Source organism: Neltuma alba, unplaced genomic scaffold (genome assembly GCF_004799145.2).
Source record: "Neltuma alba isolate B1F8T4 unplaced genomic scaffold, ASM479914v2 tig00003893_pilon, whole genome shotgun sequence".
Taxonomy (NCBI): domain Eukaryota; kingdom Viridiplantae; phylum Streptophyta; class Magnoliopsida; order Fabales; family Fabaceae; genus Neltuma; species Neltuma alba.
Window position 1 is genome coordinate 881,026 of NW_021633470.1, and position 23,837 is coordinate 904,862.

Sequence of the window (23,837 nt, forward strand, 5' to 3'; positions counted from 1 at the left end):
ACAGTACCTAAGTAGACTGATAATCAAGAGCAAAAAATAGGACGTCTAATTAGTGCTTTGGAGCCTTACTCAGCAAAATACTTCTGCAAAACATTCATAACTGGCCCAAAGTCAGCCTTCACTTGCACTGGTGGACAAGCAAATCGGCAAGCCATGCCCTTTATAGTTTTGGACTGATAATCAATTTTGACTAGGTAAACTTCAATCCCAGACTTGAAGCATAAGTAAAGGGGATTCACATCTGCAGCTTGAGCATAAACAAACCTTGGAATCCTATCAACAAGTCCTAAATCCTTACACATTCGAAACCCCTCGCAAAACGCATATATATATATTCCCCAAATTTACTCATGGCACTATAACCAAATCAGGGACTTCCCAATCAAATTGATGCAAAATCTCAATAGCTGCAGTCTTCACAACCATAGGATTATTATGGATAAAAGGTTGCGCCAATACTTGCTGTCATATTTCTTCAACACTTCCATATCGTGCTGAACATCAAGCAGCCCACCAGATTGGGACCGATACAGGACCTCATCCAGGGAGTAGGACTCCGTGGACGAAGGATCTGCCTTAAAAGGGATGTACCTGGCAGAAAATCGATGGTGGCTGGTGGCCGACATTGATGTGGCGAGCGTCCTCGCAAATGTTATCGTAGACAGGACGACGCTGTTTCGAAGCAGAGGAGACATAGTTGTTCTCAGTAATTGGCCATCCAGATTGAGATTGAGCTTTAATGATGAGATGATGGGGTGGGGACGAGGAAGCGGGGTTGGGGGAGAAGGGAAAGGAAGACGAAGGTCGGGAGAAAGAGGAAAGAAAAAGACGGAGAGAGGGAGAGGAGGAGGTAAAGAGGAAAGAGAAGCGGTGATGGAAGGAAGGAGAGGAGGGAAAAAATACTCGTATTTTTTCTGAAAATAGTTAGATTTTTTTCCCGGGAAAATTAGGGGGAAATACACCGCGCCACTGGAAAACGGTTTTTAAAACCGGTATTTGACATTTGAGCGACGTAACTAAAATATAATTCTCGTAACATTTATATTGTTTTTGGTCATGTGTTTGCCCGGAAGGATTTAGGGTTTTACCGCTCAGTGGCCGACTAGCACAAGAGCCATGGAAGGTATCGAACTGGAAGAACCTTACTTCTCCTTAGACGAAGACAATGGGGATTTCTGCAGCTCCATTCTTTCTCGCTTCGGCAATTCCACTGACGAAAGTCATCAGCATCTCTGCGCTGTTATCGGCGCCATGTCCCAGGAACTCAAAGAACAGAACCTCCCTACCACACATGTCGCCTACTTCGGTGGCGCATGTTCTTCCCTCGATCGCCTTTCTTCTGAACCCGACGCCCCTAACCACATCGTGGACGCACTGCTCACCATTCTTTCCATCGTCATTTCCCGTGTTCCCGTTGCAATATTGAAGAAGAAAAGGGATTTTTTGTCGCGCCTTCTGGTGCAAGTTCTTCGGTCTCCTTCGATGGCGGAGACTTCTATTATTGCTGGACTGAAATGCGTTTCGCATCTGCTGATATACAGGGATAGTCTTATGTGGTCTGATGTGTCTCAGCTGTTCAGTGTCTTGCTGGGATTCGTCATAGATTCGCGACCGAAGGTACTATTGCGGAATAAATTCTGTAACTTGTTCATCATCTAAATTCTCTGTAGCAGTGGGAGTGATATCAGGCGGAGAATTCCTTGCTACTTCACGTTTAAACTGACTTGATGATATTCTAGTAGAAACTCACATTCAGTGTCGTTCAGTCCTTCTTAGCGTTCAGTGTTTTTGTTAGGTTAAAAAGCAATAATCATATAGCCAAAGTTGAGAAACTTTGAGTGTTAATGTCACGTTTTTTTATATTGTCAACTGCGCATAACTTTCACGTTTATAGCCGAAGACGGTTGATGTTTACTTGGGACTCACATCCCTCTTTAATTTGATCCCTTGGTGCATTGTCTTTCCCGTTTATCCAACAACTAGGTGGCACGTATGGCATTGCTAAACAACGTATGGCATTGCTAAGCAACGGAGAATAACAGATGCTCGTGCAGATCTAATTATTTTAAGAAGATTCCTTGCCTTTCTAAGTTATAATTAATTTGCCTTACTTTTTGACTATGGTCGAAGTTCACTCACTGGGAAAACAACGCATGTTATTTTGAATATTGCGTGCTAATTGCATCTTTATACAGGTTAGAAGGCAATCACACTTGTGTCTTCGTGATGTGTTACTGAGCTTCCAAAAGTCATCATTGCTGGTATCTGCTAGTGAAGGAATTACAAGCTTGTTTGAGAGGTTTCTTCTACTTGCTGGTGGAGAAAATGCATGTTCTGGTGAAGGACCAAAGGGAGCTCAGCAGGTTCTGTATATTCTTGATTCTTTGAAAGAATGCCTTCCGCTTATGTCACTGAAGTGCAAGAATAGCATTCTTAAGTACTTCAAAACTCTCTTGGATCTGCATCAACCCCTTGTCACTAGGCGCATAACCGATGGTTTGAGTTTTCTTTGTCTTTACCCAGCATCGGAGGTTTCCCCTGAAGCATTACTTGAATTACTAAATTCACTGGCTCTTTCTATCTCAACAAATGAGATGTCTGGAGATGTAATGACGTTCACAGCTCGCTTGCTAGATGTTGGAATGAATAAAGTTTTTACTCTTAATAGGCAAATATGTGTGATCAAGCTGCCTATTGTCTTTAATGCTCTCAAAGGTAAGATTCTGCACGCACTTTGAATGGTGGAGTTAAGATAACGTTTATATCAGCAGATTTCAATTCTATGAACTCTTTTGTGTATCTTTGTATGTGCATCTGCTTCCACAAATAAATTCTGAACGCAAGTTTCTTTAAAATATGCAGATATTTTGTCATCAGAACATGAAGAGGCCATATATGCAGCCACTGGTTCATTCAAGAGCTTGATACATTCTTGCATTGATGAAAGTTTAATTAAACAGGGAGTTGATCAGATATCCTTGGCTTTGAATGCGCACACTTCATCAAGGAGGTCTGGTCCCACCATCATCGAGAAAGTTTGTGCAACTGTTGAAAGCCTGCTTGATTATCATTTTGACTCTGTATGGGACAGAGTTTTTCAAGTTGTTTCTGCTATGTTTCATAAATTAGGTACTTAGATTGCAATCTAGTCTTTTCTCACTTCACATCATACATTCCTATTTGTTTTACTTGTCATTAGGCTGCAAGGGTAGGATTATTATTTCTCATAGCATGGTGCATAAAAACTGGCTACTTGCCTATACTGAAGTGATCAATTATCTAACCCTTCGTTTGGGGTATTTTCATCAAATAGTTTCTGTTTCTTCAAAATCTCATCTCTCAAGCTTCAAATTATCGCACAGTATGTATGTGTTGTTGTTGACTTTGTTTGCGACTAATTTTGTTAATACAGGAGATCAGTCCACTTATTTTATGAGAGGAATAGTTAAAAACCTAGCAGATTTGCAGAAGCTACCTGATGAAGATTTCCCTTTTAGGAAACAGGTATTTCTATCGTTATAAGAACACATTTTATTTTGTTTCAATAATACTGATGCAGAATTGAAAATTTGACATGACATGGTTGCATCTGTTTTGTTTTTCTAGCATGTCTGGTTAACTTAGAGATCATACAATATGCATCATTCGTTGCATCTTGTCTGCGGAAGACTTGGTCATTTTGTTATCACATTCACTATATGGTCACTATTCTTAAGGGTTTTATTTTTCACTGGTTGGTATGTTTTACTGGGGTATCCTTATGATAAACATCAGTTGTCTATTTTAACTGTTGTATTCTGACATAGAATAGAGGTAGAAAAGAGTGAGAGAAAGAGAGAAATATGAAGAGAGAGAGCAGAAAGAGACGAGAAAGGAAAACTAGTCCACTAGTCCACACCATGTCATGACTGTCACGCCCTATATGGCTTGCTAACTTTCGAACTGCCTATTAACCCCTTTACTGACCACGAAACTAACTTCCTCTTATTACATTTATAAAACACATTCTCGATACTCATGCATATTATGCTGATATCCAAAATGCATGTTGTATTGTGTATTTCTAATTTACATATCGAATGTAGCCCAAATATCCCAATTTCTAGTTGAAAATGTTAAACATGTTTTAAATTGTGCTTTAATCTTGAAGTTCGGAAGAAAGTGACTTGTCTTGGTAATTTTTAGACACCCTAATGAGGTGGCAGATCTAGTTTTTGGCACGGCCTATTTGGATTGATATTGAGTGCTATTGTTAGATTCTTATGTGTTCTAAAAGTTAGCCAATGAAAAAATTATGGTTTCAGTGCTGATGTTCTAAGTTTATGATAGAGCCCAAGCAAAATAATATACTAAATATCAAAATACTCTTCTTCTCAGTGGAAAGAAAGTTACAACATATGAAAACTCAGCCAGAGGATACAAAAGGCAATTGCTTGCAACACATTCAAGCTCACACACTAAAATACACTAAAATAGAAACAGAAAATGATGAAGGAAGATGATCTTCCTCCACCCTCAAGCTGGCACTTGAGAGACCAGAACTCTCCTCACCACTCTCAGTTTCAAAACCCAAAAGACGGAACTCACGAAGGAGAAGATTTAAAAACCCAAAAGTTACAAAGGATTAAACATACTTCTAGACAGACCCTAACACATCACAAGGCCATCAATTGCTTTTCCTTACAACAAGGTCCCATAGGATGATCCTCTGAACCATCAATATCACTCCCTTTTCTCTCCTTCCTTCTGTCTTTTTGCCACTGCCCAATGTCCCTCTGTGTGTTCTAGTAGCGGTAGGAGGTTGGATCTTATCAGTTTATTATGCTCTATAATCTAGTTATTGAAGACATTCGGAGCACGTTTATTTTGTTGTGTTTCTCATTAGAATAGATACCTTTTACAATTTGATTGGTAGTGGAGGATTGGGGGGAAAGCCCAATCTGAAATGATTTTTAGTTTTTAACATATCGCGGCTGACTAATCTTTAATATCGTAAACATGCAGCTGCATGAGTGCCTTGGTGCTGCTCTCGTTGCAATGGGACCAGAAACTTTCCTTTCTCTTCTACCTTTGAATTTGAAAGCAGATGACTTATCCAATGCAAATGTGTGGCTCTTTCCAATTTTAAAGCATTATACTGTAGGGGCACGTCTAAGCTTTTTTACAGAGGAAATTTTGAGTATGATTAAACATTTAAGGCGGAGGTCTCGGCAGGTATGAAATATTGTTGATGAGTTGCTTTATGATTCTTTTTTTTTAAAAAAAAAAAAATTATTTTTCGGAACTACCTGTTTCTTACTCTTTATGTTTTGCAGTTTGAGCTACAAGGGCTGATGGTGTCATCAAGGAATGCAGATGCTCTCGCACACTCTTTGTGGTCTTTGCTGCCTTCATTTTGCAACTATCCTTTGGACACTGCTGAAAGATTCATGGATCTGGGAAGAACTTTATGTATCAAACTTAAAGATGAACCTGACATTCGTGGAATTATATGCACAAGTTTGCAGCTTCTTATTCAGCAAAACAAGAAAATTTTGGATGAAAAAGATGGTAATCAATGTGTGGGCGGAGATATGGCCTGTGAGCATGGTTTAGTCCGTTATACAAAGCAGGTTGCAACAAGCAATTTGAATGTGCTGAGGTCTTCTGCTCAGGAATTGTTAACTGCTCTGTCAAATGTTCTTTTGAAGTCTACAAAAGATGATGGAGGTTGTCTGCAGGTACTTAGATCAATTGGAAATAGTCCTTTTAATGCTTTACTGCTGAACAATCCTTTTGGCTGACCTGATTTAAGGATATTTTAAGATTAGTGACATAAACATGGGATTTTATAATTGCACGTCTTTGCCTTGGAATAGTTGTATGCATTTGTTACCCGCATCTGTGGCATTCACGCTTTCATTACTCTCTATGGCATGTTACATTTTACATTCTGGTGCTAGGTTTGAATTCTGATACAGATTTTGCCATCCAGTGCCCATAAAGTGCATATTTTAGGCATATTGCTTGTGGCACTTGATTCCTAGTGCCTATTCCGGTTGTGGGAGTAACAATGAGATGCAAGTCAATGCTGAAGCAGTGATTGTCATATCATTTGATGTTTGTGAGATTTTATATTCACACCATTATCTAGGTTTATTTTCATGTGCCTAGGTGGTCAAGTAAGGCCTGCATTGAGTTGACCAATGTGAATATGTAGCTTTTGTTGTTGTATTGGCTTTTTGTTTTTCATGACTCTAACTACTATGAAATCAGTACTAATCTCTAAATTGCTGCATTGTGACCATAATTCTAGAACTGCGATCTTTAATGCTCAGGACAACTTCAGCTCTCATGTAGTCTCTTTCCAAGTTTAGGCCTTTCAAAATTGAAAGTCTATGCTGAGTTATAATACATGGTCTTTTACTGCTAATATATTATCTGGGAATTTTTCTTTCTCAATTTGGCTTTTTCAAAATTGAAAGGCTATCATATATTGGCACAGTTCTTGGACTTTTTAATGGTTCACAATTACACAACTATGCTAGATCCTCTTGTTTGTAATTTTTATTTTCTTTCCATTAGATTTGACTTTGCACCTGGTTGTCTTTAGCTACTGTGATGTTCCTAGAGCTGCTTTTGTTCTGTTTACAGCTCACAATCGGTGAGATTGCTTCCATATCAGATCGAGAAGTGATATCCATGCTCTTCAAAAGGGCAATGCTTAAGCTTTTTAAAGTCACGGAAGAGGCCAGGAAAGCGGACAATGCCAGTTCAATGCACGTTGATGAGTCATCAAATAATGTGTCACCATCAATTGTCAGGTGTCCATTGACATCTCGCTCTTGAAATGTTTTTTTGGCTTCCAAACTTGTGATTTAGATTCTCGGGTCATGAGTTTTAATAAGGCGTCTGATGGTTATGGTGGGTGTCTGCATATAATTGATGGTAATCATTTTCTTTCTTCCTTTTTTTTTTCTTTTCTAAATCCCAGGGCAAAGCTTCTTGACTTGGCAGTTTCCCTGTTGCCTGGTTTAGACCCTACAGATATTGATACGCTGTATGGTGCTATAAAGCCAACATTACAGGTTTGAAGGAGACATATATGCATAATCCTTTGATCTTTGCACAGATCCTTTGAACATCCTTTACATGATGAAAAGTTATGTTGATTATGCGGAATCATTATTTGTAGGATGTTGAAGGCGTTGTACAGAAGAAGGGATACAAAGTGCTTTCAGTCATTCTCAGGGTATTTCCTTTTTTTCATTTGGTTGTTTATCTGGTTCATATGATAGTTTGAATTATATTCTACTATCATGTAGTCATCAATCTCTCTTGTGTTCACCGGGCAAGTTCCCTGCATCAATCATTAGTGTACATTGTGTTTCCTGGTGAACCAAAATGCCAAATTAATACTTGGTGTTTTTGCTGCTTAGCTAGTGTCAAGCCGTTTACTTATTTGTTTGTGGATTTCTCAACAGGATTCAAATGAGTTCATTCCGTCAAAGTTGGAGGAGCTGCTTGCTCTTATGGTTGAAGTTCTGCCTTCATGTCATATTTCCTCCAAACACCATAGACTAAATTGCCTTTACTTCCTAATAATCCATGTTTCCAAGGTACCTAAGGTTATGGGTTTTGCTTCGCTGTTTTAAACTACCTTGTTATGGTCATGATGCATCTCATCCGTAGAATATTGCTATATTTATATTGCAAGTGTAACGTTTCTGAAAATATGCTTTGCAACAGGATAATCTGGAGCAAAGGTGGCGTGAAATTATTTCTTCTTTCCTTACAGAAATTGTACTTGCTCTTAAGGAGGTAATTCAGTTTATCTGCGGAAGAACTCTTTCTTCTGGTACCTCTATTTAGTGCACTTTTCAAGTTGACAATTGTGAAAACATTGTATATGGTTCAGTATGCAGTGTCATTTCACTTTCCCTTGGTCAGCCTGGGGTTTTACCGGCACTGGATCCGTACTATAGCATTTTCATTTTCATTTGCTTTTTCTTTTGCAGGCTAATAAAAAAACTAGGAACAGGGCTTATGATATTCTTGTTGAAATTGGCCATGTACTTGGAGATGAAGAGAGAGGTGGCAATAGAGACAATTTATGTGAAATTTTCAATGTGGTAAATATAAATTTTGAATTATTCACTAAATTATTGATAAATTACTGTATGCTAACTGACATCAGTCTCTTCCTTGATTGGATGTGATGTAATATAATCTAATCTAATTCTGAACTCATTGTACATGAGCTGTGTATTGTTAGGTTGAGCATATACTATATTTGATTCTGTTTCTTTTTCTTGGGCTCAGATTGCTGGAGGCTTGGTTAGTGAAACTCCACATATGATTAGTGCTGCAACCAAAGGCTTAGCTCGTTTGGCCTATGAGTTCTCTGATCTTATTTCAACTGCTTTTAATTTGCTTCCATCGACTTTTCTCCTACTTCAAAGACAAAACAGAGAGATTGTAAAGGTTTGCTTCCTTTTCTTCTGTTTTATGGTGACATGTTTTGCTGAATGAAGCAATGTTATTGGCTTAAGCTCCAAAATCAAGTAAACTAGCGTTGAGTCTTGCTGCAGGCCAATTTAGGTTTATTAAAGGTGCTAGTAGCTAAATCACAAGCAGAATGGTTGCAACTGCACCTAAAGAGCATGGTAGATGGTTTGATGAAGTGGCAAGATAACACCAAAAGTCATTTTAAAGCAAAGGTTGTTGTTTGGCTAGCCGGTGGCAATATTTTATTTAATGCAGTTTTATTGACTTGTTGCTGATGACTGTTGTCTTGCTGTTTCATTTGCTTCTCGTACATATTATGATGTTGCAATTTGATTGAATTTTTTCCCAGGTTAAGCTGCTTTTGGAAATGCTTGTTAGGAAGTGTGGACTGGAGGCAGTTAAAGCTGTCATGCCTGAAGGCCACATGAGACTTCTTACCAACATACGCAAGGTCTGCTGAACAGCATCGTATGATAAATTTTTTCATCAGCACTCTTTCAGATGTGTAATCCTGTTTTAAATGCAGATCAAAGAGCGTAAGGAAAGGAAACGGGGTGCTAAAACTGAGGAAACTAGATCTTGTCTTTCAAAAGCACCTACATCCAGGTTAATATTGTGATTATTTTGCATTTGTACTTGGTTTAACTGGTGAAGACATTTATTTCCAAATCTTGACATTCAGTCTAATTACTCATCCACTCAAATAAGTTGATACGCAGTTCTCTTAATTTCCGCAACTTGACATGAAATTAAATTTATCTTGAGCGGTAAATTTGAGAAATGGCCCTAGGATATGATACGGTGATACCTAATGTGATTAACTAGGAAGCTTCTTGATTGATGAGTAAACTTTATTTCTAATGAAGTGTTGCAGCTTTGTGATTGGTTTTGTACTTTAATACCGTACTACCTTTGAAATGCCATCATTTTTTTCGGTATTTGTTGTGTCGAATTGCAAATTAAAATAATTAACCCGTTTTAATTTGCACCTGATCAATGTAATCCCTTATTACTACTAGTACTTCTACTACTGTTGATCAATGTAATTCTTTATTGCTTCTTGATATGACTTTAATTTCAGGCAAAGCATGTGGAACCATACAAAATTTTTTTCCGATTTTGATGATGAAGATAGTGGAGGAACTGACGAGGAATACTTGAACACGAAGACCATCTCCAAAGGGGGCAGGTCTTACTCACACAGTAAATCAGCAGCATCTTCATACCGGTGAGCTGTAGCATTAAATCTGTCCGGTCTGCTATTGACTGCTTGGAGTTTGTTCCAATGAGAGATAATTGCAATCTGTGGCTTTATTCCTTGTGGATAAACTATGTGATGTTAAGCATTTTGAAAATTTAACCTGACTATACTCTAACCACGAGTAATATAGAGCTTGGCCTAGCCAAATGAGACTGCTCTTTGATTGGTTCACTGTCAAAATGGATTTTAACAGTGTTATTGCATATTCTACCTAGGTCGAAGATGAGACGCAAGAAGAATTTGCTTGAGCACTTGTCTGACCAATCGGATGATGAGCCGCTTGATTTACTTGATAGGCAGAAAACGATTTCAGCTCTTAAATCATCTGAGCATCTCAAAAGGAAGTCAAGGTTTGATGATCAGGTTGAAGTAGATTCTGAAGGACGCCTGATTATACGTGAGGAAGGGGATCAGATGATGGCAAAATCTGATGAGCCTGATCTTGATACTGTGAGTGAAGCTGATAGTCACTTGTCTGGGAAGTCAGGAACTCAGGTGAAGAAGCGCAGAAAAACATTGGACTCTGGGTGGGCGTACACGGGGAGTGAATATGCCAGCAAGAAAGCAAGTGGGGATGTGAAGAGGAAGGACAAGCTTGAGCCTTATGCATATTGGCCACTTGATCGGAAGATGATGAGTCGTAGGCCACAACACCGAGCTGTTGCAAGGAAAGGTATGGCAAGTGTTGTGAAGATGGCGAAGAAGTTTGAAGGCAAGAGTGCATCTAGCGTGCTGTCCCCGAAGAGCTTGAAACTAAAAAGGACCAAGAAAGGCAGCAAGAAATAGAAAATATAAGGAACGTCAATTCGGTTGGCGGCGAGATAGATCATTATTTTGTGCTTTACATTATTCGAGTATTGGATTTAGGAGCTCTGGTTGTAAAGCAACTTTTGTTATTGTGCTTTTACTAGGTTTGGTAGGGGGAAAAAGGCCGAATTTGGAGCAGCAGTTTTGTCTACGATCTGCTTATTATCGTCATCTGTTTAGGCATACGATTGTGGGTTGCGGAATGTATATAGGATCAGTCTGGTTGGTTCTACATTGGCGAAGCGGAAATCTAAAACCAAGTGTTTTCTTCTTTCTTCTTCTTCTTTTTTTTACGTTTTTTTTTTGTCTACATTATGTGTCATGTCATGCCCCAGTCATGCGTGGCAAATACAAAACTGCATCTTAGTTCAGCTCATCCCACCAATTTCATTTCAATGGTGGCAAATCCAGATCTTGCGATTGATGGATAGAGTCCGTCATCCTTAATTCCCGCAAGGGATTATAATTGTGGTTTAGGATGTTTTCTCTAGCAGTGCATTCCCCAATTGGTAGTTGGCTGGTAAACAAAATTCTTCTTAAGTTGATTAATTTGAGTGTATTAAAAAAATTAGTAAAGTTGGTTATTTGTAATAAGTAGGGTAGTTTTTTTTTTTAAAAAAAAAATTCTTGTTAGTCATATGTGTCGACTGGAATTATAAATAAAATTTTTAATGTGTAAATTATCTTGAAAAAATATCAAAATAGATGGGAGTTTTAAATTTATGAAATTAAATGTTAAATTAGTTTTTATATTAAATGAAAGTGTTATTTATTTTATATATGAAAGTCAACCGCTCACGATGTTTGATACTCCTCCGGTCCTTATTATAAGACTCCATTTGACTTTTTATTTGGTCCTAATTATAAGACCCCAATCCATTTTGTCTCTTATATTTATGCATTTTTTTCAAGATAATCCTTCTAATAATGATAGTTTTAACCAATATATTTAATTAGCAAGGATATTTTAGGAATGACAACACTTATTTATTATAAATAACCAATTTAACTTACTTCTTTAATCTCTTCAAATAAGTCAATTGGGTCTTATAATTAGGACCGGAGGAGTATTACTGATATTGTGACCGGTTGGTTTTGAATTTTTGTTCATGAAAAAAATCATTTGATGTAAAATGTTTTTAATAGTTAGGAATATTTTAATCTTTTAATTTCTAAATCACAAAAAAACTTGAAAATAGAAAAATTGTAAATATAGATTGTTACAATATTAGTATTGGTTTTAATGATAATTAATTAGTAAATGACAACAATTTTGTAAATGGTTCTTATATTTAATTTTTTAATTTTTGGGTCTTTTTTTTGGTTATTTTTCCAAACTTCTATCCTATTATTAAATTAATTGAATTATTAAAGTACATAAAAATATATAAGATGCCATTTTTACTACCCATTTATCTTGAGGTTATATTTGATACGAAACATTAAAAATGAGAAATAGGAACCGTAATTGTCACTGAAAAAAATCATTAAGAAAATATGTAGCATGAAAAATTATTTACTACATGAGATTAGATAAACCCATATATGTGAGATTGGACTAATCTCACATACTCCTCCGGTCCTAATTATAAGACCCAATTGACTTATTTGAGGAGATTAAGGAAGTAAGTTAAGTTAGTTATTTATAATAAATAAGTGTTGTTATTCCTAAAATATCCTTGCTAATTAAGTATATTGGCTAAAACTATCATTATTAGAAGGATTATCTTGGAAAAAATGCATAATATAAGAGAGAAAATGGATTGGGTCTTATAAGGACCAAATAAAAAGTCAAATTGGGTCTTATAATAAGGACCGGAGGAGTATATAGGTTTCTCTAATTTCATGTAACAGTAATCTTTCATACTAAATATTTTTTTAATAGATTTTCTTAATCATAATCCCTATCACCCATATGTAATGTTTCTTATCAAACGGATCCAAGTCCTATTTTGTTTTAATTTCTAGTTCCATCCCATTCCCTTTTCTTCTAAAAAAGCTGGCAGCAACCAAGCAGGCTTTATAGCCCGATAGCGGACCCAACAGTCTGGCGCTCTGCGTGCCGCGGCCCGTGACCGGTCCATCCGGAGCCAGTCCGCAGTGGGTCCCAGGAATTCAAAATGTCCGTTTATCGTTTCCTGATGCGCGCATTGAACGGAAAGAGCGTCCTCGGTAACCGTTACTACTTTCCTCTCTCCCCTTTCCCTTCCTCCCGCTGCGCAGTGAGCGCGCAGTTAATGTCATTTCTCAGTTCTCCCTGCTAATATATGTGCACTTCAGGGCATTTCTTTCTTGAAATCTTGAAACGCGCCAAGCAGTTCCAGACTGCGTCGAGATTTAGACACCTGATCCTCCTCTTCACTTTTTAGGTATTCAATCCTGGTTTTTCTTCCGTAGCTTTCCAATCCGCAGACAACTGCACCTGAGCCAAAGGCGTAACACAATGGCTGGAACACCAGCAACGCCGTTGTCTAAGATACAACGGAATTTCTCATCTACTCCTGGTGGTCCCAAAGTTCGGGAGGAGAAAAACTAGTGACCGTTCGGATGAGGCCACTGAACCGGAAGGAACAAGCCAGGTACGACCTAATTGCTTGGGATTGCTCGGATGAGCAAACCATTGTTTTCAAGAATCCAAATCAAGAGAGGCCTGGGACGTCATACACCTTCGGTATGTCTTTCATGAAAACGTCTCGTTTTTTTAATTGCCATCTTTCTGGTTGTTAACAGGAAGGATGTATAATTTTTAAAACCTGGTTGGCAACTGTAAGTTATTGTAGATCACTATTGCATTTTCTCCCCATTTTTTGTAGTAAGCTTATATAAAATAGTTTGTTTTTACTTAGATAAAGTTTTTGCTCCTACAAGTTCATCTCAAAGGGTTTATGAAGATGGAGCTAGGGACGTTGCTCTATCAGTGGGTTTCGGGAATTAATGGTGACTTCTTCGAAGCTTGAAATTTTAATGTTTAGTTGTTTATGGGGCATATTAAAAACTTCCCCTTGGTCCTTCTTAATTTCTGTCCATTCATTTGACACTGCAGCGACAATTTTTGCATATGGACAGACTAGCAGTGGTGTAAGACATTCACGATGAGAGGCATAACCGAAAATGTTATTCGGGACGTTTACATGTTTATCGAGAATGTAAGTTACGATTGATACCCAAGTTAAATAGAATATTCTTGTTGGATGAGAGGTCAGTGAGCGTGGAGCTGTTCTAAAATGAATCCCATAAACAAAATATGATTGCGTTGTCTAACGGCGAAAAAGTTCTGTGTTTAAGAACGTTCTCTTTTTATATCAATCTCACAGACACCAGGAAGGAATTTTATTTTAAGAGTCTCCGGGATGGAAATTTATAATGAGATGGTCATAGACCTTTTGAATCGTGAATCCGGCCCTCTCCGCCTCTTGGATGATCCTGAGGTATAGTTAACAAGAAGTTTTATATGAGATTTGCTAGTAAATTGTATGCATATCCTTTATAGACGGTTCTTTTTTTCTTTTCTTTTGTTGATTTTTCTTTGGTATACAGAAAGGGACTGTTGTGGAAAGACTAACTGAAGAAGTAGCCAAGGATGGTCAACATCTAAGGCACTTGATCGGCATCTGTGAAGGTAACGTAGATTGTCTTGTGTGAATCAGAGGCTTCCTAGTTCTCTCTTGAGCGGTCTCTGTCATCATGCAATGCAAATAGTAATATTTATATATTTGACTACGGCGGATGCTTGAAGTCGATTTCCTTTGTATAACATCAAGCGAAGCCGTTGCAGAAAATAACATTCACTTTGCACTCGATGTGGAAAACATTAATGGCTTTGCCATTTTGGATTATTTTCATGTTACCATTATTCTCACAAACATTGAATCCGCAGCTCAAAGGCAAGTTGGAGAAACTGCTCTAAATGATAAAAGCTCAAGATCGCATCAAATAATCAGGCTGGTATGCTCAAATTGTATTCACTTATCACAACTTCATAGAAATATAGCCTGCAAATTAGTGTCTGAGTAATCATTTAGCTACTCTCAGCCCAAAAGCTTACTATATTTTTCCATCCTTGCAGTCTTCCGGGCACTGCATAAGTTTTATTTGAAATAAAGGTAGCTTTTAATAAAATAAATCTTGGGGGGCTAAAGATGGCTCGGTCAATAAAATAAATCTTAGACTCGGTCAATATTCTCATTTCTCTTTTTCTAATTAAGCCAGAGGTTAAAGATGGCTCTCCGTATTTATTGATGTGTAATCGTTATTTACTTTTTATTCTCATATTTCTACCTGCATTAGACAAATTTTTATTTTTATGTACATATGTATATCAGACCATAGAGAGCAGCCTAAGGGAAAGTTCAGGCCGTGTGAAGTCTTATTTAGCCAGTCTGGTTTGGTATGCTATATCTACTTTATTCTGACCTGAAATTTTTCGTAGCAATAAGTCATACTTATTGGAATTCCTAGTGTATATAGAACCTGGTGGATCTTGCTGGAAGTGAACGTATCTCTCAAACAAAGACAAGTGGTGTGAGATTGAAGGAAGGCGGCAGCCACATTAACCGAAGTTTATTGACCCTCACAACAGTCATCAGGAAATTAAGGTTAGCAGCTCTAGATATCTGTAAAATGTCCCAATGCATATGGAACTACTTGTTATTATATTTCTTTTGGGACAAAATGATTACTCATAAATTTATTGATGATTGTTTTTTTGAACTAAAAATCCCGAGGTGTTGATGAAAACTTGAGTGTAAAAAAGAACCCCAACTATTTTAATAACGGTCTTGTTGAGTTGCTTTCTGTTGAGTGAAAAGCTATATTAACTGCCTACTTTCTGCAAACACGGCGCCTTTTCTGATTGTTTAAATCTAAAACCTTTGAGCTTTTGAGTCCCTTGTATACAGTGGTGGAGAACGTGGTCACATACCATATAGAGGTTCAAAGCTTACAAGAATTTTGCAGTCTTCGCTTGGGGGTAATGCTCGGACAGCAATTATATGTGCTATAAGTCCAGCCTAAGTCACGTGGATCAGACAAGAATACTTTAAAATTTGCAACCAGTGCAAAGGATGTCATTAATAATGCTCAAGTAAACATGGTAGGGTCTAATGCCTTAAATTGAGGTAGAGAAACCGAAGTTATTGACCCTCACAACAGTCATCAGGAAATTAAGGTTAGCAGCTCTAGATATCTGTAAAATGTCCCAATGCATATGGAACTACTTGTTATTATATTTCTTTTGGGACAAAATGATTACTCATAAATTTATTGATGATTGTTTTTTTGAACTAAAAATCCCGAGGTGTTGATGAAAACTTGAGTGTAAAAAAGAACCCCAATTTTAATAACGGTCTTGTTGAGTTGCTTTCTGTTGAGTGAAAAGCTAGCTATATTAACTGCCTACTTTCTGCAAACACGGGCGCCTTTTCTGATTGTTTAAATCTAAAACCTTTGAGCTTTTGAGTCCCTTGTATACAGTGGTGGAGAACGTGGTCACATACCATATAGAGGTTCAAAGCTTACAAGAATTTTGCAGTCTTCGCTGGGGGTAATGCTCGGACAGCAATTATATGTGCTATAAGTCCAGCCTTAAGTCACGTGGATCAGACAAGAAATACTTTAAAATTTGCAACCAGTGCAAAGGATGTCATTAATAATGCTCAAGTAAACATGGTAGGGTCTAATGCCTTAAATTGATGGTGAGGTAGAGATTCATTTTTTTTAACTTTGATGCATTCACATTTGCATGAAATCCTAATACCTAGTGCACTTCATATTGTATTTTAAGAGATATTTTCATCATATTAAAATAGCCAGTTTAAGCTGAGGGTGTTTTTTTGCGCAGATTGTTTCGGATAAAACACTGGTTAAACACCTGCAAAAGGAAGTGGCAAGGCTTGAAGAAGAGTTGCGAAGCCCAGAACTAACTTCATCTTCATGTTTAAGGTCTTGTTAGCGAAAAAGATTTGAAAATTCAACAGGTATGCTTGTGGTAATTTTCATGCGGGCTGAACTAAATTTTGGAATGACCTCCCCTAATCTTCTAAACGGATTATTGTGTTCTTGTATCTTGGAGCATTTAGCTTTTCATTACCTTGTAGCAAGAGTGGTCAAGGATTTTTGTTTACTCTCAACTAAACTTGTTTAAGTTGTTGCAGGGATTAGATCAAAACGAGCCTTCTAGTCAAGTGGTCAGATGCCTTTCTTTTCCTGTAGAGAATGAATCGACTCCGGGTGAACATACTCAAGAACGAAGAGAAGCAGTAGGCAGGCATGCAGTACTGAAGAAACTACTGGCTTCTCCTGATCCATCCGCACTGGTTACTGAAATCCGGAAGCTTGAGAATCGGCAGCTACAGCTCTGTGAGGATGCTAATCGGGCACTTGAAAATCTGCATAAAGATTTTGCGGCCCACAAATTTGGAAATCAAGAAACTGCTGAAGCTATGTCGAAAGTTCTGTCTGAAATAAAAGACATGCTAGTGGCCAGCTCCACCCCAGAAAATATTGTGGTTGCGGACAAAGCCAACTTGATGGAAGAGATCTCTCGATTGAAGTCTCAAGGAAATACTATTGCATCTCTAGAAAGGAAGTTAGAGAATGTTCAAAAATCCTTTGACAAGCTAGTCTTATCTTTTCCGAGTACGGAAGGGACTCCAGAGAACAAGACCCAAGCGAAAAAGAAGAAAATTGTTCCTTTCAGTTTAAGCAACAGCCCGAACGTGCAACATATAATACGAGCCCCGTGCTCACCTTTATCATCTTCTTCTAGAGCCACGGAACATGAAACAGAGAACAAGGCACCTGAAAATGACATTTCTCTTACAAATAGCGATAAATGTCTAAGGTCACATAGAGACGTGTTTCTTTCAACGGAAGGAAGTCCAACTATGCAGCAATCGAAGTCAATGAATGTTAAAAAGATTCAGAAGATGTTTAAGAATGCCGTTGAGGAGAATATACGAAGCTTCAGAATTTATGTTACTGAGTTAAAAGAACTGGTGGCGAAACTGAATTACCAAAAGCAGCTTCTGGTTTGCCAGGTAAAATTTATTTTCCATCAAATAATTCTAGAGATACCCACCATAATTATTTTATTAATATCAATACGACGTGGCGCCATTTTCTCTCTCATATCATTGGAAATACTTCGTGCTTTCAACCTTTGCTTACGTCGAAACTCTTATGGGTTTCAAACTTCCTTATGGGATGCCAATCTCTGGGTTGGCCTGTAATATAAAGTAATCATCTCCATCAGGGTGTGTCAGGACGCACAGCTAGAGCATATTATCCTTGTGGTGCTCCGATGGTCAGATTCCCTTTTTATGCTGACTCATGGATAATTAGATTATAGCAATAATTCTTTTTTCACCTAGCAAGAGGTCTGCCATTTGAGAGTCATTTGGAGCTCTGCATACAACGCAAACACAGACACACACAGCACACAGGATAATTTTTTTGAAGTATTTTGATATTACGTTTCATTTAATAAAACAAATATTAAAATGTAAAAAGTAGATTCATTTTTCCAAATAAAAAATAAAAAAATAGATTAGTTGAGATTAAAAATAAGAAAGATCTGATGAAATGTCCAGCCGTATTACTCAAAAGCAGCAGCAAAGGGTTAGCCACTAACATAAAATACCAAATGTTGCGGATGATGCATGTCCGATAGATTGTACTTATTTTGATCTTCCCCTTGTAGGTTTTGGAGCTTGAAGCAAACAAATTTGTGAATGAAGGAGTAGATGCAAGCGCACGATCCCCCATACCGTGGCATATTCTGTTTGAAGAGAATAGAAAACAAATAGTCATGTTATGGCATTTATGCCACATTTCGCTTGTACATCGCACTCAGTTTTATCTTTTGTTAAGGGGAGACCCTTCTGATCAGATATATTTGGAGGTTGAACTGAGAAGGTTGACATGGCTGGAGCAACACCTGGCAGAGCTAGGGAATGCTAGTCCTGCACTTTTAGGGGACGAGCCTGCAGGCTCGGTTTCTGCGAGGTATAAGTTTTTCTATTTAAAAAAAAAAAAAGAGAAAATCTTTCTTTCTTTTAGTTTGTTCTGAGGAAGTGTTTGGTGTATGTAAAAAAAACATTTTTAAAAAGTACTTTCATATATCTACTTTAGTTAATGATATAGATTAGGGAACATGAATATAAAATGATTTTAACCATTTGCCGCTGGTTTGTTGAATCAAATGCAGCATCAAAGCTCTTAAGCAAGAAAGGGAGTATCTAGCTAAGCGAGTGAACTCTAAACTTACGGCCGAGGAAAGAGAACTGCTTTTTGCTAAATGGGAAGTTCCAGCAGTAGGGAAACAAAGGAGGCTGCAGCTGGTGAATAAATTGTGGAGTGATCCATATAACATGCAACATGTACAAGAAAGTGCGGAAGTTGTAGCAAAGCTCATTGATTTTTGTGGATCTGGTGAAGATCTTAGCAAGGACATGTTCGAACTGAACTTTGCCAGCCCTTCTGATAAGAAAACATGGGCGGGCTGGAACTTTATATCAAATCTTTTGAATTTATGACACAAATTTGTCGTTTTCACTTCATTTATCTTTTCTACTGGTCAAAGGTACATCCTGTGAAGCACGGAATATTAGAGTGCAAAATATTTCTATATGATCTCGTAAATCCTATATAGCGGGGTGGAACTTAATAACAAATGTTTTTCATTTGTGAAGCGCGGAATATTCAAGAACAAAGTGTCTCTCTGTTACAATTCTGTCATATAATTAAGAAAGCTATGAAAAAATTGAAGCAAGGATGTAAAATTTGGGCAAAAAATGTTTACTGCTTCAGTCCATAAAAATGACGTAATGCAGGCATCCGTCTGGAAAGGAGGCCGTGAAATTTTTCAACGTGATTATGATGGCTCGTCAAATACCCAATTGGCATAACCTGAAAAGCTACATTTCTGACCCGGATTCCTTCACGGCGAATTCCTGAGGTTATATGTCATGAGGATGAGGAGGTTTAGTTGGGCCGTAGTAATCAGTTTTGACTTTTGGGGTTTCATATCTTTGCTTTCGTTTCAGAGGAAGTAAGTGGTGCCGGTGGGATGAATGACCCAGACAATCATGAAGCCTACTTCCATGACTAAAAACTACCCATTTTCTTCCTATATTAAGAAAATACTTTTATGTTACTTGAAATTTGCATAATATATCTATTTTTTTTGTACAATATTTTGCAAAGGCATAAGACCAGAAGCATGAGATTCCGGATCACTCCTTCATTAAATTAAATATTGAAGGAATTACAATCAAGTTTCGCAGAAAAGAAATAATTATTAAAAAGTCTCAATAATAATCTCAACAACCTATAATAACAAGTCTGAGAATAATAACTTCCGAGACTTGTCTTTTAATTATTTTTTTGTTTGCACCTCATTGTAATTCTCCCTTAAATATTTTGGAAAGAGATCAATGAGGGGTTGATTCCCAATAACAAGGTGGTGATATATATAGATAGATAGATAATATTTTTATTAATATTAATAATTTTTTTTCCCTTTTGCCAGCAATACTCTAATTGGTTCCCGGTATAAGTATTAAGGCATAATACAGATCAAAACAGAACTACAAAATCATTATAAACAAGGTAGATGATGAGGTCGATGGATATGATAGTGGGCAATAGGCAAAATGCTTTACAAAGGTTTATCAAAGAATGCTACAAGGCTTGCGGCCATATGCGCGCGCGCGAGCATGGAGCGATGGGCGAACTAGTTGGACAAGTGAAAAATAAAAGAGCAGGGGGAGTGGGAGTGGTAGTGGGAGGGGGTGAAAGGAGAAATGGCGCAAATAATAGGCAAGAAGAAGAGAAATAATTGAAGAGACAAGTGGAAGGAGCGAGCAGAGAGATCGGAAGGAAGGAATTGGGGATTCTATTATTGGGAAGGAGGGAATGTAATTGTGTGTAAAGGAAAAAAGCCATTTTCCGGCATAAGCCCTCCTCAGAGAAACAGCGGTCCATTTCCCGCCAATGGCCGCTGGTCGCTCTATCCTTCTCTTGCCTCTCTTCCTCCTCACTCTCTCTTTCCCCCACCTGCCTCTCCAATTCCGAGGACGACGCCCTCCTCCAACTCAAACGATCCTTCTCCCCCTCCTCCTCTCTTTCTTCCTGGGTGCCCAATTCCTCTGCCTGCTCTACCAAGTGGCTCGGCGTCTATTGCACCAACAACCTCGTCGTCGGTTTGCACCTCTCTAACATGGCTCTCTCTGGCAACATTGACGTCGATGCCCTCCTCCGCCTCCCTGGCCTCCGCAGCGTTGGCTTTGTTAACAACTCCTTCTCTGGTCCCATCCCCCAATTCAATAAACTCACCACCCTCAAGGCTCTCTTCTTGACCACCAACCATTTCTCCGGCCCCATCCTTCCGATTTCTTCGCTGGCCTGGCCGCCATCAAGAAAATCGGCCTCTCCGGCAATAACTTCTCCGGCGACATACCCAACTCTTTGGCCAGGCTCCCTTTGCTGGTGGAGTTGCGCCTTGAGGACAATGGATTCTCGGGAGCCATTCCGTCTCTCAGCCAACACTTTCGGTCCTTCAACGTTTCCAACAACCGATTGGAAGGACCCATCCCCGATGAACTGGCAAAGTTCGGCGCGAAATCCTTCTCTGGAAACCCAGGATTGTGCGGGAAAGTAGTGGAGAAGGAGTGCGAGGAGGCGGAGGAGCAGCAAGAAGCAGGGAGCGGGGAGAAACAAAGTAGTAATTGGGTGAGGGTGGTGATAATGGTTATAATGGTTGTGATGGTGGCGATGTTGATAGTGGTATTGGTAAAGACGGCGAGGAGACGAGAGGGCGGCAGGAATATGGGAGGAATAAAAGACGGGGGAGGGGAAGAGGTGGTGCAAGTGCATGTGCCCAGCTCCAACCACAGCAGGACATCAGGATCAAGTAAGAAAGGGTCGAATTCGGTTTCGAAAAGGAACGCGATAGGGGACTTGGTGATGGTGAACGAGGAGAAGGGCGTGTTTGGGCTGCCGGATTTGATGAAGGCGGCAGCCGAGGTGTTGGGGAACGGCGGCATTGGTTCAGCTTACAAGGCCACCATGAGCAATGGGCTGTCGGTGGTGGTGAAGAGGATGAGGGAGATCAACAAGATCAGCAGAGATTCATTCGATGCCGAGATGAGACAATTCGGCAGAATCAGACACCCCAACATACTCACCCCTCTGTCCTACCATTATCGCAAGGAGGAGAAGCTCATTGTGTCGCAATACATGCCCAAAGGCAGTCTGCTGTATGTACTGCACGGGGACAGAGGAACATGCCACGGCGACCTGAACTGGCCCACCAGGTTGAAGATTGTGAAGGGAATCGCGAGGGGGTTGAGTTTCCTGCATTCTGAATTCGGATCACATGATCTGCCCCACGGAAACCTCAAGTCCAGCAATGTTCTGTTGAGATACGTACGAGCCGCTCCTCACTGACTTCGCCTTTCATCCGCTCATCAACCCAAACAATGCTCCCCAGGCGCTGTTTGCCTATAAAACTCCAGACTACATACAGTACCAGCAAGTGTCCCGCAGGACGGATGTGTACTGCCTGGGGATCATCATCCTGGAAATCATGACCGGCAAGTTCCCTTCTCAGTATCATAGCAATGGCAAGGGCGGCACCGATGTGGTGCAGTGGGTGCTGACGGCCATCGCGGAGGGAAGGGAAGCCGAATTGATAGATCCTGATATTCAAACTAACAACACCCACTACCTAAATCACATGCTGCAACTTCTCCAGCTCGGCGCCAGTTGCGCTGAATCCAATCCTCATCAACGACTTAACTTAGGGGAGGCCATTAGAAGGGTAGAGGAGGTTCAAGTCTAGCAACCGGCCGGTCGCATGCTTTGTAGGTTTATATATAAATTCATGGATCTTCTCCGGAATGATGCTGATGATAAGTACAGTCGCTTATCTGCTAACACCATCCTTTCTTGTAATTATACTCCATTTCTGATCCTTTGAAGCCCCGTTTAGACCATTTTTAGAAGCTAGGAGTCATCATATATAGACACACGCGCACAATGGAACTAGCAGTTTTCCCCTCCTCATCCATACATTCTCACATTGAGGAATTGCTTCCGTCTCTCTCCCTCATTCTTTGTAAAATTCTTATTCTTGTGCATGTCAATACAGGTCTGAACTTTCCAAGTCTTTTTAGATAAAGGGAGAGAGTTCAACCCAAATCCCAAATAATGCAGCCATAATTAATACAATCTGTTGCTTTGATTTTTAACGCGTAATAAAATGCATAGATATAGATATATAAATCTTGGCCGAATAATGCTAGGTCCGATCCAATTTACTAATTAACCCGTGTTGCGATGAGTTTAGACATGATCATCATCCTTTTGAACCCCCCCCCCCCCAAAAAAAAAGACGACTTGATCATCATCATTGAACTAACAGTATTCTATACGGTGACTTGAGCGTATGGATGGATTAATCTTTCAATGAATTGCAATTTTAGGGTCATGTTATTTAACATAAGCACGTCTTCCTTTTGGGTGTTTTATGGATCCAGGCTCCAGTTTCAACAATGAAAACGATAACATAGAGATAGGATTTTACAGATGAATGTGTGGAACTGAGATTCGGACAATTGGAAGGACAAACACAGGACAAGACACGTGCCTTCGGTCTTCAATATGAATTCTAGTTTGTAGTACTTTATATTACCTCAAGTTCTACTATAAATTAGATCTTAGAATTAAAAATAAGTTTATATTATATTTTCTTGTAATTAATCAACGGCATTCTTGTTTCAATGCTTTTAATCAGACCACATAATTAACAACAGTCTACTGCCACATCATCATATTAAGATCACGCTCCTTGACAACCCCAGAAGTCGGAAATTTTCTTTTCTAAACATCAATGTAATGCATTATCTCAAAACCGATTCCAATTGAATTTATCTTCATCATAAAGAATTTCTTTGGTAAATTTATCAACTTGACAAAGCAAGCATTACCGTGTCATGTATGTGTTTGGCTAAGCTATTTGAGAAAGTTACATACCACCAAAACAAAGGAGAGCATTTAGAGCAATGATAACTGGTTTGAATTTAATCATTTCTTTTGGTTAAAAATATACTCATTACGATTCTTAATATAGGACATAATTATTGAGTTGATTTTAGTCCTAAATATAAAACGTACTTCTCATATTTATCAAATTTTAAGACACGCGCCTTCGGTCTTCAATATGAATTCTAGTTTGTAGTACTTTATATTACCTCAAGTTCTACTATAAAATTAGATCTTA

General features: G+C 38.7%; 2 protein-coding genes and 1 pseudogene across 2 annotated transcripts; all 3 read left to right on the plus strand.

The window, feature by feature from the left end:
• Positions 1-1,048: 1,048 nt before the first annotated feature.
• Positions 1,049-10,831, plus strand: LOC114742871 (RRP12-like protein). Its single transcript, XM_028931100.1, has 18 exons — positions 1,049-1,617; positions 2,196-2,715; positions 2,863-3,129; positions 3,413-3,504; positions 5,005-5,214; positions 5,316-5,720; positions 6,634-6,803; positions 6,974-7,067; positions 7,175-7,231; positions 7,464-7,598; positions 7,729-7,800; positions 7,998-8,111; positions 8,302-8,463; positions 8,571-8,699; positions 8,837-8,938; positions 9,014-9,093; positions 9,569-9,715; positions 9,964-10,831. The coding sequence occupies exons 1-18, from the start codon at positions 1,117-1,119 to the stop codon at positions 10,532-10,534; spliced, it is 3,828 nt and encodes a 1,275-aa protein (XP_028786933.1). The 5' UTR covers positions 1,049-1,116; the 3' UTR covers positions 10,535-10,831.
• A 1,975-nt stretch (positions 10,832-12,806) lies between these two features.
• LOC114742876 (kinesin-like protein KIN-7B) lies at positions 12,807-19,192 on the plus strand. The gene is given in 19 exon segments (XM_028931103.1): positions 12,807-12,924; positions 12,953-13,083; positions 13,086-13,226; positions 13,402-13,475; positions 13,477-13,492; positions 13,599-13,633; positions 13,636-13,701; positions 13,870-13,983; positions 14,093-14,174; positions 14,433-14,500; positions 14,878-14,937; positions 15,023-15,150; positions 15,454-15,548; positions 16,113-16,222; positions 16,395-16,495; positions 16,497-16,530; positions 16,651-17,592; positions 18,255-18,559; positions 18,762-19,192. Coding segments are annotated over 18 exon segments (2,784 nt in total). The 5' UTR covers positions 12,807-12,924; positions 12,953-12,998; the 3' UTR covers positions 19,090-19,192.
• Positions 19,193-20,548: 1,356 nt separating this feature from the next.
• LOC114742872 (pollen receptor-like kinase 3) lies at positions 20,549-22,687 on the plus strand (annotated as a pseudogene).
• Positions 22,688-23,837: the final 1,150 nt, after the last annotated feature.

Coding starts and splice junctions, on each gene's coding strand:
- LOC114742871 (XM_028931100.1), top strand. CDS start 1,117: ATGGAAGGTATCGAACTGGAAGAACCTTACTTCTCCTTAGACGAAGAC. Junction 7,801..7,997: donor TTGTACTTGCTCTTAAGGAG/GTAATTCAGTTT, acceptor TTTCTTTTGCAG/GCTAATAAAAAAACTAGGAA. Junction 9,094..9,568: donor TCAAAAGCACCTACATCCAG/GTTAATATTGTG, acceptor CTTTAATTTCAG/GCAAAGCATGTGGAACCATA.